This window comes from Arachis hypogaea, chromosome 13 (genome assembly GCF_003086295.3).
Source record: "Arachis hypogaea cultivar Tifrunner chromosome 13, arahy.Tifrunner.gnm2.J5K5, whole genome shotgun sequence".
Taxonomy (NCBI): Eukaryota; Viridiplantae; Streptophyta; class Magnoliopsida; order Fabales; family Fabaceae; genus Arachis; species Arachis hypogaea.
The window spans coordinates 10,792,695-10,812,535 of NC_092048.1; the positions used below are offsets into that span (position 1 = coordinate 10,792,695).

The 19,841-nt window shown below is 30.9% G+C and overlaps 3 protein-coding genes across 3 annotated transcripts; 1 reads left to right on the top strand and 2 right to left on the bottom strand.

Annotated features, from left to right (window-relative positions):
* Positions 1-4,710: 4,710 nt before the first annotated feature.
* On the top strand, positions 4,711-7,620 carry LOC112737145 (uncharacterized). Its single transcript, XM_025786916.3, has 5 exons — positions 4,711-5,117; positions 6,045-6,103; positions 6,192-6,268; positions 6,776-6,845; positions 7,132-7,620. The coding sequence occupies exons 3-5, from the start codon at positions 6,215-6,217 to the stop codon at positions 7,389-7,391; spliced, it is 384 nt and encodes a 127-aa protein (XP_025642701.1). The 5' UTR covers positions 4,711-5,117; positions 6,045-6,103; positions 6,192-6,214; the 3' UTR covers positions 7,392-7,620.
* Positions 7,621-11,505: 3,885 nt separating this feature from the next.
* On the bottom strand, positions 11,506-14,326 carry LOC112737146 (uncharacterized). Its single transcript, XM_025786917.3, has 2 exons — positions 12,688-14,326; positions 11,506-12,102 (listed from the first exon to the last, which is right to left on the bottom strand). Exons 1-2 carry the CDS (start codon positions 13,542-13,544, stop codon positions 11,649-11,651), a joined length of 1,311 nt encoding a protein of 436 aa, XP_025642702.1. The 5' UTR covers positions 13,545-14,326; the 3' UTR covers positions 11,506-11,648.
* A 633-nt stretch (positions 14,327-14,959) lies between these two features.
* LOC112737147 (L-ascorbate oxidase homolog) lies at positions 14,960-19,246 on the bottom strand. Its single transcript, XM_025786918.3, has 8 exons — positions 18,873-19,246; positions 18,653-18,762; positions 16,811-17,081; positions 16,631-16,730; positions 16,114-16,456; positions 15,644-16,009; positions 15,481-15,559; positions 14,960-15,387 (listed from the first exon to the last, which is right to left on the bottom strand). The coding sequence occupies exons 1-8, from the start codon at positions 19,035-19,037 to the stop codon at positions 15,187-15,189; spliced, it is 1,635 nt and encodes a 544-aa protein (XP_025642703.1). The 5' UTR covers positions 19,038-19,246; the 3' UTR covers positions 14,960-15,186.
* Positions 19,247-19,841: the final 595 nt, after the last annotated feature.

The window sequence follows — 19,841 nt, forward strand, 5'->3', positions numbered from 1 at the left end:
CAACAAAAATCCATAATCCATAAATCAATATCTCAACCTTAACAAATTTCACACAATTAACTCTTGATTAGCCCCATTCACCACCATTCAATATTAACACCAACCACAATATTCAAAACCCAATATCATCATCAATATTAATCACCACCCATCAAAATCATATTTAACATCAATATTCATCATATTTCATATATCACATATTCTAACACTCCATGTCATCCTCCTCATCATCAAACATAATTTCACATATAATTAATCATACATAACCATCATTCAATCCTATCTTAAGGTCAACTAGCCTAAGTGTCTAGAAATGTTACATATTATACAAAAGAAACCGAAATCATATCTTGACCAATTCTCAATATACACCAAACACCAAAACAAAGTCACTGAACTCGATCCAAAAGCCTCAAACCAACTCCAACAAACACCAAAACTCAATCTAACATCATAAAACATACCAACATCAAACATAGGGTTCACAAAAATAACTAAACACAAGGGTTTAGTAAGATCTTACCTTACTCAATAGCATTAGGAACAAAACCCAACAATATTCCAATGCTAGATCACCCCTAAATAAACAAAATCACAAAATCTACTCAAAAATCAAACGTAAAAATATAAAATCACTTAGGGTAGAAAAATGAAGTAGGAGTTACAAGTTCTTACCAACAAAGCTTAGTTAAAAATGATGGGCTCGGCGAGAGCAACGTGTGGTCGTAAACGTCTCGTCAATCGGAGCTCCGTAGCTCAAGTTATGGCCAAATGAAGGAGGAGATGAATAATGAAATCTCATTCTCTCTTCCTCTCTTCACTTCAGCGCCCCCTTTCTTTGTTTCTAGGGTAAAATGAACAGAATGCTCATTAATTGGCACTTATATATGTTGGGCTTAGGTCTAACTTGGGTCTAGTCCAACTCGTTAGTATTTTAAGTCTGTTTGGCCCACTTTGGGTCAAAACCTTGAAGATGAGCCCGGTTTTTAATTCTAAATTATTTTTGTCCTTTCAAAACAATAAATTCTATTTTCAAAATCTTATTTTTCTCAATACGTGGTACCGATCAGACTAGAGCCGATACTGCCAGCTTAAGTGTCGGCACGCATTTTTACAATTTTTTCGTAAAAGATACATTTTTCACTCAGAAAAATTCATTAAATTCAAATTTCACCTTTTTATTTTCAAAATATCATTTCTATATTTTTGAATCTATTCCAGACAGTTAAATTATTATTTTATTAAAACGGTTATTCCGGTTCTTACATCACTCTTACGGGATATAGTGTTCGAGAACACTCTTCTGACACGAAAGGATGCGAATGGGAGACTACCTCAAACCCCACATCTAAACGTAGGTGGAAGACTGCCTCAGTCCCTATGCTGGTGCCGCAACCTTGACAAGAGGGATTAACCAACCGTCATTACCAGGCACATAGCAACTTACCAAATATATCATATATGTCATTCATCTCAGTGATCACTTTACTTTATAAATCATCATTAGCTTTCATTTCTCAATTTATCATTAACATAACACTCCACAAATTCACTTTAATTATTCTATCCATAGTACTTCACAAACCTAAGTCACCCTCTCTAGACTCATAACAGAAGTATACTTTTAATTCACTCAGTACACATCTGCTCGTTCTAAAGTCTAAACACTAGTTAGGGGATCTTAAACAAGAGTTACAGAGGTTTAGAAGACTAGAGGAATAGTTGAAAATTCAAAAATTTATCTTTTTCAAAACAAGGTGGTCAAGCGTACGCATGCCTTCCGCGTACACATGATTTGAAAATTTGAGAATGTTGCGTACGCGAACTACATACCTTCCGCATACGCGAGAATATTGGACAGGAACATCTGCTTGCGTCGCATGACACTTCTGCGTACGCATGGGTTCAAAAAAAGGCATTGTCGCGTACGCATGCCATCTGCGTACACGAGAGTACTGGATAGAACCATTTACTCGCGTACGCATGAATACGGATTTTTCTAAAAAGCTGATAAGTGCAGAAAATTCAGTTTTTTACACAAAACTTCAAACGTGTATATTTTTTCGTAAAAAAATATTTTCCATCTGTTCTTCGAACGTCATAAACTACATGAATCCAAATTTTATTTAAGATCAGTTTCACAAAATTTGAGAGTTTGAAAATCAAATTATAGCCCTTTAAAGTTGGTTAGAAATATTTTTTCACCAAATGATACCAAAATCCTCTAGTTTCAAAAACTCTCAATCCAATTCAAATCCATCTATACCAATTTCAAATTCTAAATACTTTTACACATTTTCAAGCACTCATCCATCAATTTTCGACCATCCAACACCTAACAATTCAATTTCAAACCATGTCAATCAGCAATTTAAAATCCAACAAAATTTCACCTATTGAGTACCAAACCCACATTACCATCAATCATATAAACTCACATTCACACTCAACCAAGATACATTCACAATCCTCAATACCAATCAACCATTCATACGATTCACACTTATCTTGGGACTACTAGCCTAAATTTCACACAACATTACATATTATGTAAAAAAATTTGAAATGATACCTTGGCCAATTTCTCCCAAGTATCCAAACAAGCCACCAAGCCGCAGCCACAACGTTAGCTCAATTTCAAGTAATCCAATCACCAACTCAAACTTCAATTAACATGAATTTAATCTAATTTCATTCAATTTACCAAAATCAATACTAAATTTCAATAATTTCAACAAACTACAAGGGTTTAGAGTTTTTTTTTTATCTTACCCACTGATGTTTGGGATGAAACTCAATAATTAGCCAAGCTAGATTACACCCAAACTATCAAAATAATGAAAATCTCAATTTCCCAAAGTCAAAATTCGAATTTGTGCTAGAATAAAGAACTAAAGAAAGGAATTCGAGTTGCTTACTACTTTGTTCAAATAGAAATGAAGAGCTCGACGAGATGATCGCGTGGCTGCAAATGGCGCACCAATCAAAATTCCAAATCACAAGATATGATCAAAAGAAGAAGAAGATAAATAATACAAGGGTTTCACTCTTCTTCTCCCTTCTCTCTCACCTGGCTGAATGTTTTTGTTGTGAGTGACCATTGTGCTAAACTTGGCACAATGTTGAGGGGTTACTCAATGAGTCTTGGGCTCAATTATGGCCCAAGTCCGTTTGTTTAGTCTATTAGTCCAACTTTAGACTAAAATATTTAAAATTAGTGTTTTAATTCGTATCTTAAATAATTTGATCTCTCAACTATAAATTTTAATTTCTTAACTTTATTTACTCATAACTTAATTTTTCTTACTCACCGTGCCTTACAAATTAAGCCAGTCGCGTCGTTTTGCGAGTAATTAGATTTTTACGTTAATTTTTTTTTCTTTAAATTTTTTAATTTAATATTTTTATCATTTTCAATCTATTTCAGATAATTAATTTTTTTTTATTTTAACTAAACAATTAATTAATTTTTCGGTTCATACAATTCTCATCTTAATTATTTACGATTATGCTATGTTTATACTAAAATTAATTATCAAAGTCAATCACTATTATAAAATATATGTTAAAATATTAATACAACTTAATTAGAAGTATGTGAATAAGAAATATGTGAATAATTAAGATAAGTGTTTTATTTTCTTAATAAATAATAGTCTAGATTCAACTTAATAAATTGTATGGGATTAGAAGTTTATTTTACAAAAAATTGTGAATAATCTCCATTCGATTGTGTATAATATTAATAAATATGAAATTAGTTAAGATGATAATACTTTAATTATTAATATGTCGTGTGTTCAAATCTTATAAATAATAAAAAGTTTTTTTTATTAGATATATGTGATAAAGGATATTTTAGGAACACAAATTTAATTTGTACACTAAATTCTTTTCTAATTTATATATATATATATATATATATAAACAAAAAAATCTTTTAACCAATTTTTTAAAAAATTATCCAATTTTATAATAAAAAATATTTAAAATTAAATAAAAAACATAAAAAATTAAAACAATATTTAAAACCTAATAAGAGAAAACCACCAAAACTTAAACGAAAAAAAAAATATCCAACGTCATTAAAAAAAAAAATCATCCAAAAGGCTCACAAATAGGAATAGCTATAAATAAATTTTCTTAAAAAATACAATAGCATTTTGTTAAAAGTGATAAGTGTTAGAATATATTAGGATCAATTAGCATTCATTAGAATTATTTAATATATCTGAGTATTTATTATAGAATATTATTTTTTATTATTTTAATTCTTTTAACACCTATAAATATTCGTTTATATTGTATCATTCCACATAACTTGAATACACACAAATCTTTTTTCTATTGCACTCTCTTACCCTTTTTAATATGGTATCAGAGCCATAGTATCCTCCTTGAAGAGAATATGTTATTTTCCTTCTGGTGAAATCACCTGCCATTTTTCCTTGTTTTTCGTCACTCTTTTGATGCTTTTCACCTCATCGATTATTAGTCTATCTTCTTTGTCTTGTGTCTTTTCGAGTCTAATGAATCAAACACCACTGTCATTCGCAGCTTATTTATTCTCATGAAGAAACACTACAAGATTAATATTTATTTATGGGAGTATTTTAGTGAAGGTTTTTAAAAACCTTCACAATACATTTTATTTGTGGCAATTTAAAAAATCTCCACTCCTAAAATCCTAATTAATTAAAATTCAAAATTTTAAAACAAAATTTCATTTTCTCTTTTTACCCCAAATGAGAGGCGCTGCCGCTGAGTTAACTGAGGGAGAAACCACGAAACCCTAAGTTTTCTACCACCATTTTCGCCACCATTTCCGCTGCCGTTTCTGCCGCCGGCCGCCGTTATCACTGTCGTGCCTGTTGTAGTAGAGAGCTTCTGGATCGAGCCACCTCTTCTATCAACGCGTTTTTAGATCTGTTCTCTCTATACTGTCGTTGCTGCCACTGTTGCCACCGCAGTTTCCGCCGCCGTTGCCGCCACAATTTCTACCGTGGATGCCACCGTAGGTGCCGTGGTACAACGCATTTTTAGATCTGTTCACTCCCGAGCTTCTTCTTCAACGCCGCTTTCTCTCACTCCAATTCCTTTGAACTGCCGCGCCGCTGGTACTTCCTTTTCTTCTTCTTCTCTATTAATTTTCTGATATTTCTTCTTTATTAATAATAATTTTTTTCTCTGTGTCGTCTCCTCTGTTCTGTTGCAACTATTTTACAGGTATCTCCTCTTGTTCTTCAGTAATGTTTAACTGTTTATGTAGTTTATGTCTTGGCTTGATTATAGTTTTAGTTTGATTAAACTTTATTGTTGTTTTGATTACTAATTTTGTTCTTTATTGTTATTGACTGTCTATTAATAATATTGTATCACAAATTAGTGACCATTGTGCTTTAATTTTAGACTTATATATTATTAGTGATTATTATGTTTTAATTCTTTGTAGACATCATTAATTCATTATCTGAACAAAATGGCATTATTTGATTCACTGTTTTCTGTATAGTGTAGTGCAAGGTCTAATGGTTTTTTGGATTGGTCAACAAGATATTCTTATTTGATTCTCAGGATTTACGGTTTAGGTCCCATGTGCTTCTTGAAAAATTAGTTTCTATTTTCAAATGTTCTTTAACCATATTGGTCTCGAGGCTCTTTAATCTATGCATTAATTTGAGGTTATATACCTTCCATTTTGTTAAATCAATTATTTCCTAATCATTGTATTCTGTACTTATCTTCATCATTGTTCATCACATTTGTGTTTGTCAACAGGCAATATGTTATCTATCATATATTTTTACTGCTTCACTGATTTAGGTGAAGAGGAAAAGTAATTTTTCCCCCTAATTATCTGAAGCAACCAAACTGATGTTTACAATCAATAACATTTTTTAGGCTTAGGGAACTAGTTGTTATGGGAACGTGAATTCATGAAATATAATTTTGCATCTTTTGAGCTCGGAAAATTTTATATTCAGCTTCTTCTCTCACGTTCTACTATTTATCTTGTACTCGCTTCTCACTTTTCACTGAATTAGGCTGAAGAGTGTTATCTATCACTTTAGAGGAAATAGAGAATTTCCTCGGCTAAGAATCGGTTAGTTTTGTTGCAAAGTTGTTTCTTCTTTATCCCTAAATTTTATTATTATCACCATCATAATTATATTGAATTTGTCTCCTGTTAGGGATTGGAAGGCCTCCTAGGCAAATGGATCCTAAAGCATTCTTGCTTCAAAAATTCAATGTGACAGCTAGACAACAAGTAAGTTATCATACATTATTAAATGCATTTTGGGTTCCAATACTGTAACAGCTAGACGCAGTATTGCTCCTCAAGTTCTCAATTCAGTGCAATTGATGTCCAAGTACTATATTCTTAGGTGCTCTTGGAGCATGATGTGTAAGTTGGCATTCTGAAAAACATCATTACTTTCTGGCATAGACAATTGTGAATATGTTATATTGGCAAAGGGTTTTAATGAGTGGAAAGGAGCCCTAGGACTTTTAATGATTCCTTTCAAATATTGATTTTATTTGGGATAGGATTACCATTTTGGATTCCCTATGACGAAAAGCTCCTGCTTAAGGGTTTTTTGGTTTTTCCCTAACTTATGCAAAGGGATAATCTAGCATTGTTACATGGCTTATCACTTTAGGTGTTAATCATATATTTTTGTTTTTATATGAGGATGTCTCATCCTCTTCTGTATCTCTTTTTGATAAAATCTTCTTTTTAAATTATTTACTGTTTTATACATGTGCTGCACAGATAGCAAATCTTTTGGATTGCACTTCATGGTCAGGGGCTGGACCAGGGTTAATGAATGCAGTTACTCAAGGTGCTCTGCAGTACACAATTGGAGTAATAATATTATTGTTGCAATGCATGCTGAATTTGCATTATTGCAGCATAGTAATTCTCTTTTCTTTCTTTTCTTTCTTTTAATTTATCTAGGATTTTGTAGAATTCCAATGCCAAAAAAGTGAGGTAGATTCGTGTAGTTTATATTAGAGATATAAATATTCATGTCATACTTTTTATCGCATCGAAAGGTTTAGAGTTTAATACTTTGTTATTTCAAATTAAATCATGAAGCATTATCATGCACTGTATGTCTATATTAGATTTGAGATGGCGTGAGGTAAAGAAGGCAATTCCGCTAAAGAAAAGAAGAGGAGAGTTTGATAATAACATGGAAGAAAATATTAGCGACAGCAACAGAAAGAAGACGAACAAAATCCAGAGTCGTAGCAGCAGAACGAAGACGACTAAGATGAACATGGCGTGGGAGCAAGATGAAGACGCAATTATCAAAGATGAAGAAAAAGAAGCCGAGGAAGAAGTAGTAGCAGTAGATGAAGAAGAAGGTTTAATCCATGTTTAATCCATGGATATTTTCTGAGTATATGGGATGATGCTCTTCTACTCCCTTCTACTCTCTAAGGTTTGTACTTGTACCCTTTTCAATTTTAATGTTAATTATTCTTAGCCTTTTGTATTTGTTTTTTTATTGCTTTTCAGTAGTTGAAATAGAAAATATGTAATCTACAGATTCAAAAAAGAATAGAAGAAATGGCTAGTGTTGGTTTGGACACTAATTCACTTGAGATATATATTTATGTACATAGTGTTCATTAATTATTATATGTTTAATACATGTTATTTTTAATATTTTGTTGTTGTAATTAATGTGATTGAAAAATGATGGTAATGTACTATATTGATTTTGTTTTAAAGTATTTCTTTTGTTTAAATATATAATATTTTAATTTTCTTCTACATTTTTAATGTCTTGTTTAAGTATTTCTTTTAAATATTAAATGATGAGTAGTATAATAATGACAGGTTTGTGGAGGTTTGAAACCCCACAGAATAGCTGTTTTTTTTAAATGTAAAATTTCTTTTGTGGGGGTTTTGAACCGCCACAAACATTAACCAAGAACTGCCACAGAATGCCAGCACAGAACCTCCACAAAAGGGATAGAAAACCGCCACTAAATGACATTGTGGGGGTTGTGAAAAATCGCCACAAAGGAGTTCGTGGCACCTCAAATTTTGGAGGTTTTTGAAACTGCCACAATTTTTTTGTGGGGGTTTGAAACCTCCACAAATAGGAAAAAAAACCTCCACAAATAAACAAAAATCTTATAGTGAAACCATATATTTTTTGTCACCTTCTGGCAGTTCGTTATCCTCTGATATTTTACCATCACTTTGTAGTTTGCCACTTTTTTGGCAGTTTCTTCTACCCTTTCCTTGCGGCCGTTTCGTATGTGCTTTCTTGCGGCAGTTTCGTCTGCGCTTCCCTTGCGACAGTTTTTCTGTGTTTTTATTGCAGTACGTAGTTCTGTCTGCGCTTCCTTTCGGTAGTTTCATCTGCACTTTTTTTAACAGTTTCATCTGCGCTTCCTTTCGACAATTCTATCTGCACCAGTTTATGCATTTTTTCTTTATTTCATTGTTTTAAATAAGTTTCAAACTCAAGTTGTCACTTGAGGGGGATGTTAGAATATATTAGGATCAATTAGCATTCATTAGAATTATTTTACATATTTAAATATTTATTATAAAATATTACGTCTTTATTATTTCAATTCTCTTAACACCTATAAATATCTGTTTATATTGTATCATTTCACATAACTTGAATATACACAAATATTTTCTCTACTACTCTCTCTCACCTTTCTAATAATAAGATTGAAACAAGTATGACATTTTTCAAACTAGATTTCAATGAGATATACATAAAAATATAATTGAGTATATCGTCCTGTAAATGTCTTGACTTATTTCAAAATTAAATGCGCTAAAGTTATAGCTGTTTAACGATATGTTCATGCATTTAATTTTTATTTTCCTTGTAGCACGGTTAGGTCAATTTTTAACGTCAGTTGTCTATATTATAAAGTTGTATATATAACGTTAAATAATGCTGTACATCTTTTTAGACAATAACAATTTAGTGGGAGTTGAGATAGTAAGTTTATATTATTATTATATTATTGTTAAAGAATTATTTTATTTGAATTTATAAAAAAAATATAATATAAATATTTTTTAATAATTTGGTTTTTATTTTTATTTTAATAAATTCAGTTATTCTTGTTCAACTAAATAGGTAAATTATGTTTTAATTACAAATTCAAGTGTATTTTGGTATCATTATTTTTCTCTTGAAATAACTCTAAATTTATTTCAACTATTGTTTTTTTTTTAATGATATTTTTGTTCTATCTCATCTAAGTCACTACAGAAAAAAAAGTCTATGATCACGGTAAAAAAACGTGACTATAGCTAGTAAAAAGGGTGACTATAGATCTATGATCACAGTTTTTTATCGTGGCCTATTCTATTGTGGCTATAGGTTTATGGTCACGGTTTTTTTATCTATGGTCACAGTTTCTATGGTCGCGGTTACAATTTTCAAATTCTGGCACTTTAGACCACGTTTTTTCACTGTGACCATAGATTAATCTATGGTCACGCAAAAAAACCGTGAACATAGCCTCTATGATCACCCCTTTTTAAAACCGTGACCATAGCCTCTACGATTTTCACTAGTGAAGTATGACTACTCATACTTTGTTAATTATCAAAATCACATCCCAAAGCATTGAAAATTGTAATTTAAATTTTTGATAAAGTTTCAAATCTTGCAATATTGTTTTTTTTTTTTTGGGTATTTATTTTATTTGTGATTCCACAATTAAAATATTTTTGGGAGATAAAAAGTTGATCGTTCGTTGAGAATATTGAGTTTGAAAAAAAGATAATCAATAAATTATCCTAAAAGTAAACTCAACACCTCAAGAACAAATGTCATTTGATATATCACTCAAGAAAATTATCTCATTTTTATGTGAGATATATATTAGTGTTATGAGTGAAAAGTTTAAATATTTGAAGCTCGTCTCATTAATTACCTGAAAGTAAATTGATTAAATGGATAATATGGAGATATAAATTAAAGTATGTTTTATTGTAAAATCGTTCCATTTAAAAGTGAAACATTGAATACAAAGAGACTTTTCTTTTAGTTTTACAAAAAAATTTATTTAGGACTATAATGATATTGATGATGATATATTAGATCTTGAGCTACAATATATAAATATAAGGAATTATTTCTCAATAGCAATGTTGACGAGATCATTAATATGAGATATATAGACACATGAATTTTAATTATATATGTTTAATTTATTTTTGACATATATTTATATTTTAAGATGTATTTTATGTTATAGAAATTAATTTTAATGATTAATTTTAGAGTATACTTAGTATAGTTGTATAAAAAAAATATTATATTAGCTGAACCATAAATTCTTAACTCTAATATAGTATTAAAATAAAATTTTGGGTCAAAGTTCTAATATTAATAAAAAAGTGTTGACTCTAATATTTTTTATTAAAAATTCAATGATCATTAATCATTTATTTTATTACTTTATGCTTTTGTTTATTTTAGAGGATATTTTTTAAAAGGATTTAATTAATTTGTGTTTTAAAAACGCATGTTATGATTATTATTAGCATATAGAATTTTTTTAATTTTTTATTTTAATAAATAAATAATAAATGTATTAAAAATTTAAATTTTGTATTTTTTATACAAACTTTTTTAATTAACAATATTAAAATATATCTTTAAGACACAAATTAACTAAATATATTTTTTTAAATTTATAACTTTTATCGCGTATGAGTTCTAGCTACAATATTAATTTAAAAATATTTAGATTCTCGCTTTCTTATTTTACTGATTTCTCTCAATTTTATTCATTTTTTATATATATATATATATTAATTCAATTTTTTTTCTTTTGATTTATTATTGTTACATATTTTCATTTATTAATAATCTTTTCTATAATAAAAGAATAATATTATATACATTATATATATATATATATATATATATATATATATATATATATATATATATTGTGTTAAAATTGATTGAAAATAAAAATTAGAAAAAGATAAAAAGAAATTGTCTTTTATATTAATAGTTAAATTCGTTCTTGAAAAATAATTCGTTTTTTAAATTAGTCTCCAAAAAGTTTTTTTAATCAAATTCGTCATTCAAAAATTTTAAATTAATTTCGTTAGTCTTTTTGTCATTTTCTTTATTGATAGTGCCAAAATTTGTTAATGTGGTACGTTAAGTGATACTACAATATACACACAGGAATATATGATGCATTGGAAGGAGAATATGAGGCATTGAAATCCTTCAATTTGGGATTGATTTGATCTAATTTTATAAACTTAATTATCATATTAGCCGCCAAGTAGAACTACTAGATATGTATTGTGAAGTCACTTAACGTATCGTTAGCAATGGAAGTGACAAAAGAACTAAAATGACTAACTTAAAATCTTTGAAAACGAATTTAATTAAAAAAAATTAAGAACTAATTTTTAAAGATTAATTTAACCATTTACTCTAACTTTTCTAATGCATACTTTCTCTATATCACTCCAAGAGAAAAAAGTCAACTCTTTTAAGTATCTATTTCTTTTGTTTTTCATACCTACAGCACACACATGCAATAAGACAATTCTCTTAATGTAAATTTTACAATAAACAAGATATCCAATTATCCATTGTTATTGTGCTTCTTTTGAGTTTCTAACCCCACCATTGATGTACAGCTACACCTTTATCCCTCAAGTTTCCATAGAGTGCCAGACACTCCCAATAAGCCCTACGACTTCTATTATTCTCTCGTTTTTTATGTGGCTTACACTCCAAGAAAAGCTCATCTACTAGTCCAATGGTGTCTCTTTTTATCATTTCTTCCACCACCTCTGCCTCTGCTTTCATCACCACGAATTCTTCATCCTTTATATTTGTCCGCATCCAATCTGACATTCCTATTTGAGGCATTTCTTTCGCCGACGCCTCTTCTGCCGTAATTATCTCGATATTTATGTTGTACATTTCGAAGTTCTTGTTTCTTGTTGGATAATTCTTGTGGAACCAATCATTTTTTCTCTCTCCTTCTTTCTCCGCCAATCCAACATCAATGAAAACTCTACGAGGATAACTTTCCAAGGAATCGCCCATCAAATTCGGAAGGTATCTGTTAAATATTTATGAAATTAGTGCAAACTGCATGAGTGTCCTATGATAGGTATATACATTCTAATAATTAGCTAGACAATGAATTTAAGGTAAAAAGAAAATAGTAAAGATATCATTTTTTTCTTGTTTTCAATTTTTTTTTTAAATAAATTGTATTGAAGAACATTTAAGTTTTAAAAAATATTATTATTATAAAACAAAATATTTTTTTTAAATGACAAAATAACTAATTCGTCTTACATTATTATTGAAATTATTGAAAATTTTAAAAGTAATAAAAATATATATTAAGAATTAAAGTGATTAGATCAATCTAAAATTTTTTAACTTTATAAAAATATTTAAAAAATAATAAAAAACAGTTTAAAGTAGTTTAAATTTTTTATATTTCATACTTTTTAATTATTGTTTATGTAATAAATATATAATTACAATTGTTATATATATAAAATTAGAAAATTCTATAACGCTTATAAAATTTATGTCTAATTTGTCTAAAAAATAAGAGGTGAATAAAAAATTCCACCATTTATATTTGTGTCAAGTAATTCATCATTTGTCTAAATTTAAGTGTTTTACTTACTTAGTGCGCTTCAAGTATTTTCTTGATATTCTCGATGAGGCTCTTGGAGGCTCTAACAAGACATCTTCAAGGTTTTGCAGTGCAGCTTTCTTTGCGTCGGAGGAGTAGCCAAGAAGCTTTCTAGGCGCAGCCACCACTGGCGGTGGCTGATCATGACGAACAAGTTCTTCCTTCTTTATCATGGCCACAGCAATGAGATCCAAGCGCCTCACATAAACCGTCTTGTAGTTGGAAGGCTTGTAATGTTTCGCCGAGGGGTTTTCGCCGGTGATAAAGGCGACAACCCCATCAACTTTCAGTGTCCTGTCGATGAACTTTGAAGCCGCCGGGAAATCTGTGGTGAAAACAAAGTCCACACTGTTGTCGATTACGTTCTTCTGCTTCTCCAAATCACTCAACAAAACAAGTTCCATGTTGTACTCAGAAACAATGCTAGGCCCTATTCCTGGATCCGCATTGTTATCATTGGTCAGGAAAATTGCATTGCTCTGAGTAGGTTTCTTGAGCCCTTCGTTTGTAAGGTCATGGAAAAGAACACCCAATAGCTGCTCTATGTTGACCGAATCGTAGCTAACTTGCTGTTTATCAATAGATTCGGTAAGCAGATCCTTCTGTTGGGTTTCTTTATAAGAGATTTTCTCGAATTCGAAGGAAGACGATCTCATGATGCTATTCAAGGTGGCAAATGCGAATATCATGAGGAACAAACAAGAAACAATCTTCATGAACTTGGAACTTGGGATGAGCCTATTGATAAAGTAACGTGGGCTTTTAGGCAGGTGCTTAATAATGCTTTTCTTGAAGTTGACATAGTGTTTTGATTTCAATGCAATGACACCGATGAGTTCCATCGCCATATTTATGATATGACGATGGAGACAATTAATAGATAGAATAAATGAATAGAATATGATTAAGACGAGAAAGGTATAAGAACAAGAATAAGTATAATTAAAAAGAATATTTTGAGAAAGAGAGTAGAGGAGCTAGTCACAAGAAAAACAGAGTTCTAGCGACTGCAGAATCTAGCAGCGGTATGGTTTCCACCAACAAGTGAGAAATGGTTAATCGACAAAGTAGACCACATTCTAATCAACTCTCTCAATCGCTGTATCTCCATTATTTTTTTTATCAAGATCGATAATTTGTAACTAGCGCCAATTTATTAACATCATATCATGAATCTGTGATTACGATGATTTTTGTGACAACATAATCTTATTGGTGTTGTCTCTTTATCATCTAATCACAGATGCATGAATGGTGAGAGAGCAGATCAGAGCAGTTTTTGTGATCTGTCTTCTCTCTCTTTGTCTAACTCTCTGTAATTATTTGATCTGTTATTTTGTGAAGGGTGTGTGATTTGGTGGAATGAAGAGGGAGAGGTTATATAGATCCACTAGGCTTATTATGGGAGGGTAGATAAAAAAGTACGAGAGGAATTCGTGACTAAAATTATTAAGAGAGCCTAAATTTGCAATTTGTGGGAGAAAAACACGGTTGGAGCAACGACAATGGTGTTGCACCATTCACTAGTTTGTTAATCCATTATTTAATAAATTTAATTCCTTTTTTTTATTTTGATTTTTTCTCCTATAGTGCTTATCAATTTTGATTTTAGTTTAATACAACGATACCATTTTGCTCCATCATATTGTTATGCATATATAAAAGATCAAAGTGTCTTGAAAGTGTGAATGCCCGTTCACAAGAGCGGAGCTAGATAAAATATTAGAAGGGGGCCAAAAATATTTATACAATAAAATAAGAATAAAATAAAATTTTAAAAAAGAACTAAACTGAAATTTACATATAATTTACATGTAAAAAATTAAAATTAGGGGGCCATTGCCCCTCTTTTTATGTATGTAGCTTCGCCCCTGCCCGTCCATCATGAGCATCAGGAAACTGTACTGTCCTCTGAATAATTAAGATAAGTGTTTTATTTTCTTAATAAATAGTCCAGGCTCAACTTAATAAATTGTATGTGATTAAAAGTTTATTTTACAAAAATTGTGAATAATCTCCATTCGATTGTGTATAATATTATAGTTCTTAAGTTTCAAAATATTAAAATATTAAATTGAAAAATATTAAAATAATGATCTTATTTATAGTTCTTAAGTTTCAAAAGTATTTATTTTCTCTGAAATATTTAGGATGACAACCAAATATAATTTAATTTATTTTTAATATGTATTCAATTTTAATAGCTAATTTTTGTAGCTAATTTTAGTGTACACTAAGTCACCAAACATAGTTGATCCAATAATTAAAAAAATTGGGAATTTTATTGTGTATTATGGTGTCTGCAAAAGTTTGTGACACAATATGCTAATACATTATATTCCAGTAAAAAAAACATACATTTGAAAAAAATGTTAACAATTTTAAACCAATACGGGAAACATATTATATGAATATGATGGTAATGATACAAAGGAATCTTGGATGAATTTGCAAAAGAATGAGAACAAGCGAGTCCATGGTAGTAAATAATTATGTTCTGCCTACAGCTCTGCCACAAAGAAGAGCATTCTTTGGAAGTGGATATTCATCTCTTGGAGATTCCACCGGTGAATATACTCTCATATAGAATTGTTGTCCAAGGTATTGTCGTGCCCAAAATTCACTTCTTATGTTCCACATACCAACGTTGTCTAGTGCCATGTAAATCGCAGTCCATGATCTAGGGTATACCTGAGACAAAAATATTCACCAATAAGCTATAATGTCTCATTTGGATATTAAGAAAAAAAATATATGTTTTTGCTAACTAGAATAACAACCAACCTGTGTTGTGCACCTCGAAACAGCATCGGCGAGGTTGTACTCCTTACGACTATCAGGCGTCCAGATACCACTATCCATTCTGCAGGACAGATTCAGCTTAAACTTTTGGGACGAGTGTCACGACAGAATTTGATAATTTGAAGAAAATGATTGGAATACATACCCTACAACCCAAAATGAGTATCCATCAATGTGCCAACTTTGGACAATATTTTCGTGGTTTTGAAAGATGATCTCAACGAATGCTCGAAAATCGGCGGCCATGACGGAGGTGGCGAGATACATTGGCTTATGTGAGGGAGTATCTGGGATGCTTCCAACTTGGAAGACACCACCAATGTTGAAGTAATCTGCTAGCTTCAATGGAGTATCGCCTGGAACAAAAGACACACTGTTCACTGCATATCTCTGCTTGCCATTAACTTGTGCTGCTGAGCTCTCCAAAATTATTGTCCTGCTAATGTTTATCAAACCATAATGATATGATCCTTGTGGATTTGGCCTTGGTCCACTTGCTGTCAAGTTTGTCCTGTCAATTGCAATAATAATTGAGTAATTAATTTGATCGAATTTGACAAAAAGATAAAAATTAATTTTGTTATATCCAGTTTAATTCTAATTAAATAAGTTTACCTAATTGAACGAGCTTGTTGAATAGACCAATCAAGTTGAGTAGGTGCAGGAGGAAGAGGACCAGAAAGAGGTTGGTTGGAGTTAGAATAGTGAAGGGCGGCGGTTGCTGTGAGGACCTTAGAAGTGAAACGAGTTGAGACAGCAATGTAGTAGTCCTTTGCTGCTTGATCTGCTGTCACCAGCACCGAATAAGATTGTCCCACGTGGACATCTATTGAGCTATATGTGCTCTGCAATGTGTGAGTTCCCTCAACTTCCACCAGTTTCATGCTGTGTCCTTCAATCCTAAAGTTCAGTGTGTTCTGGAGTCCAACATTTGATATCCTAAGCCTATATGTTTTTCCTGTTGTTGTTCATTTCTTAGTCAAATACTGTTATATATAAATAAACATGCTAATACGATTTACAATCTAAATTCTATTTAAGAATCTGCCAATGAATTGCTACGTATTTAAGGCGGAATTTAAACACTCAACACTTGCTTCAGCAGTTGATATATTTATCTATAAAGGCATACCTTGTTCAACGGTGAAAGTTGCTCCAATTGGACGGCCATTGATTAAAACAGCATGAGGGAATGGAAGTTTGTGTCCATAATCAAGAACAGCCTTGAGCCTCTGGAATTCATGCAAATGATGTTAGAAAAGGGAAGAGAAGATTAGAATGTAATGTAGGGGAAATAATGAATGGGTGTTACATTGTTGTCAATGAGGTACCAATCTCCAATGAGAAGAGAGAAATCATCAGCAGGGGGAGGGAATGGGACAGGAATCAAAGGCCTGCTGAGGATCTTGAGGGACCCAAAGCCACCAGCAGCTTTGTGGAAAGCAAGTGATGGGAAATAGAAGAAGCTTCCAATTTGGTCTTTCACTTGAAGGGTGTATGTGTAATTTTTCCCCGGTGGAATTGGGCATGTTGTTCCATATACTCCGTCTTGGTAAGAATTTCTCCTTTCTTGAACACCACTCCTATTATTATTATTAAGTTAACAAATAATCAATTGCATAATTAATATCCAAATGACAAATTTCATTAATAGTTAAAAGTTGTTTAATTAACAAGGTTTGCAACATTTTATACTTGTATTTAAGAATGAATAGAAGAAAAAAAATAAATGCGATATGTTCTTGACCAGTCCAAATCAAATATGGGCCTGCCCCGTGAAGTTTTTAAGCCATTGTGAGTTTGTGACTTTATTAGTGGGCCTAACGGTTAGTGATTTTGGTCCGTGACATGAGTTAAGTGTGTCTAGGTGATGAGTGAGAGAAACAATTATGAAACTCATGTTTTTGTTTTTTTTATATCTTTTCTTTTTTATTTAAAAAAGGTGGTGGTTGCTTCTACTCAATGTTCACTCGGTGAACCCAAGAAAAGTGAAAAAAAAAAGGGGTTTCTTTTTCTTTTTGTTATGGCCTCTTCTTATCTAAACTCATCTTGTGTTGTGCGAATATGTACTCTGGAGAGTCTTCTAAAACATAAAAAATTTACCAAAACACATGTCCCTTAATCTACAATATACATCAAGTAGAATGAACTAAAAGTTACAATGTCCAAAAAAAAAAAAAAAGAAGGAACTAAAAGTTAGAGTTTAGTATCTTTCCATTATCTTTAATCCCAATCATTTTGTATTATTGAAGGAATTTTTCTATATCTTAATTAATACAAAAATCCAATGATATAGAAAAAAGATAAAAAGAGTAATATAGAAGAGAATATAGCGTTTTCCATTATTGAATTGTTTTGTATTGGAAATGATTAGGTGAAGCAAACAAGGTTTAGTTTAGTTGAAGGTGCATTATTGCTTGTGCAGTTGGATTATGGATTAAATTACATTTCCATAACCAAGAAGTATGTTTTTTCTTTTCAATTACTTGATGCCGTGAATGAATAACCAACCTTCTTGTGTTCCCCAAACTAACTTCTTATGTACATTTGTTCGCCAACTAATATAATAAAGGAAAAGTTTTTTTAAAATCTCAAAATAATATCTAGCCATTTTAAATAAAAAAAAATTCCTTTCTTAGTAGCAATTTTATTTGGAAAACAAATGATTATTATTATTATAAGATTATGATATCTTTGTTAATTAAAATCCAATTCCCATACATCATATTATTCAATTATTGAACAATAATGACAATTTTAATTTCCTTTTCAATTGATGTCTCGGAACAAAGAATCAATTCCATCATAATCAATCATTAAATTAGTTCCTATTTTAAGATTTCATTATTTAAACATAGCTTTTAAAACGATATGCAGTTTATAGTACACGTATTAATGTCTGTGTGATTGTGATATATCATATATAGCTAGATTTCAATATCACGCAATGATGAGCAAAAGTGTAAATTAAACACTACCAAGACAAAAAATCAAAGGAAGATTATATGGGAAAAAAGAAAAAGAATATGCAAATTGAATTGGACTTGTAGTGGAAGGACTAATTACTAGTGCAATTTACTATAACCTATTGATTCTTCACTCTTGAAATTAAAAATGCAATGAAAGATGTTACGTGCAAAATATAGATACGGACCATGTTAGAAGAAACGGCTCCGGCAAGTTGTTGTGAACATTGATGATCAAATTGTCATTGGTAACCGAGTAGATTTCAGGCCCTGGAAATTGTCCATTGATCAAAATGCCCTGTAAATTCAAGCACATAATAATGTTTAATCTTTTCATGCATCATGTCATATATATAATTGTTATAACATTAATAAGGTATAAATATATAGAAAGATATATATACAAACCTTTTGTTTAACTCCAAGGGGATAAATGTCACCATAGGTAATGGTCCAATCAAAGAACCTATAAGGGTCTTCCCCAGCAACGTTAATAATGCTGTTCAATAGCAACAACAATATTGAACAAAAGCTGAGAAGGGAAGAGAGTGATAATGGTTCACCCCTGATCATGTTAAAGGCTTTGGAACTTAGCTTGTGTTCTTTAACAAAAAATGTAAGAAAAATAATATATATAGAATGAATGAATGAATGGGAGGTGCAAAAGGGTGAGAAGTGAAGAAAGCGTTAGTTGGTGGTGGTGGCTATAGAAGAGTAATGGCAAACACGGTCTTAAATATATAAGAGTAGATACTAGAGAGGTTGCAAGCTTTGTAGGGAAGCCCAAGATTATTATTATAATCATGAAATGTAATAAGCATGACACGGATTTGGGAAAGGAGTGAGTACGTAGCTGTGAACAATAAGATACATGTGTGAAAGGAAATTAAATTATTAAAACAATTATTAATAGTTGGTATTGATGAGGTGAGTATGTTTAATTAACGCGGTAGGAAATGAGAATGGGAAGAACAGCAGCGGTGACTGCGTGTATATGGTATACTAATTATGTTCTTATGATAATACAGTTTTGCAAGCTGGATCATGGTGTTCTTCGCCGTTGATTTCTCACATTACACACGCTATTTAATATTTATATCTTTCTAATATTTCATTTCATTCCTTTTCAAAAAAAAATTTACCCCTATTGGATTTGATTTTTAATATTCTGTCAATTGTATTTATTCTAGTATTCTTACAGTGTGTGGATTTTTTTTTCTACGATATTTAAGTTTCAATCTCTATCTAAAAGAAGAGTAGAGTTAATAAATAATTTTTGGTCAATTAAAATTTTCCTTTTGACATTACCATTACTAGGTAATTGTTCCAAAAATCATCATCAAAAGGTCACAAAAGAAAAAATATAATTAGCCTTTA

Coding starts and splice junctions, on each gene's coding strand:
- LOC112737145 (XM_025786916.3), top strand. CDS start 6,215: ATGGATCCTAAAGCATTCTTGCTTCAAAAATTCAATGTGACAGCTAGA. Junction 6,269..6,775: donor ATGTGACAGCTAGACAACAA/GTAAGTTATCAT, acceptor TGTGCTGCACAG/ATAGCAAATCTTTTGGATTG. Junction 6,846..7,131: donor AATGAATGCAGTTACTCAAG/GTGCTCTGCAGT, acceptor TGTCTATATTAG/ATTTGAGATGGCGTGAGGTA.
- LOC112737146 (XM_025786917.3), bottom strand. CDS start 13,544: ATGGCGATGGAACTCATCGGTGTCATTGCATTGAAATCAAAACACTAT. Junction 12,103..12,687: donor AAATACTTGAAGCGCACTAA/GTAAGTAAAACA, acceptor AATATTTAACAG/ATACCTTCCGAATTTGATGG.
- LOC112737147 (XM_025786918.3), bottom strand. CDS start 19,037: ATGATCAGGGGTGAACCATTATCACTCTCTTCCCTTCTCAGCTTTTGT. Junction 16,457..16,630: donor AACTTTCACCGTTGAACAAG/GTATGCCTTTAT, acceptor GAACAACAACAG/GAAAAACATATAGGCTTAGG. Junction 16,010..16,113: donor CAACAAGCTCGTTCAATTAG/GTAAACTTATTT, acceptor TGCAATTGACAG/GACAAACTTGACAGCAAGTG.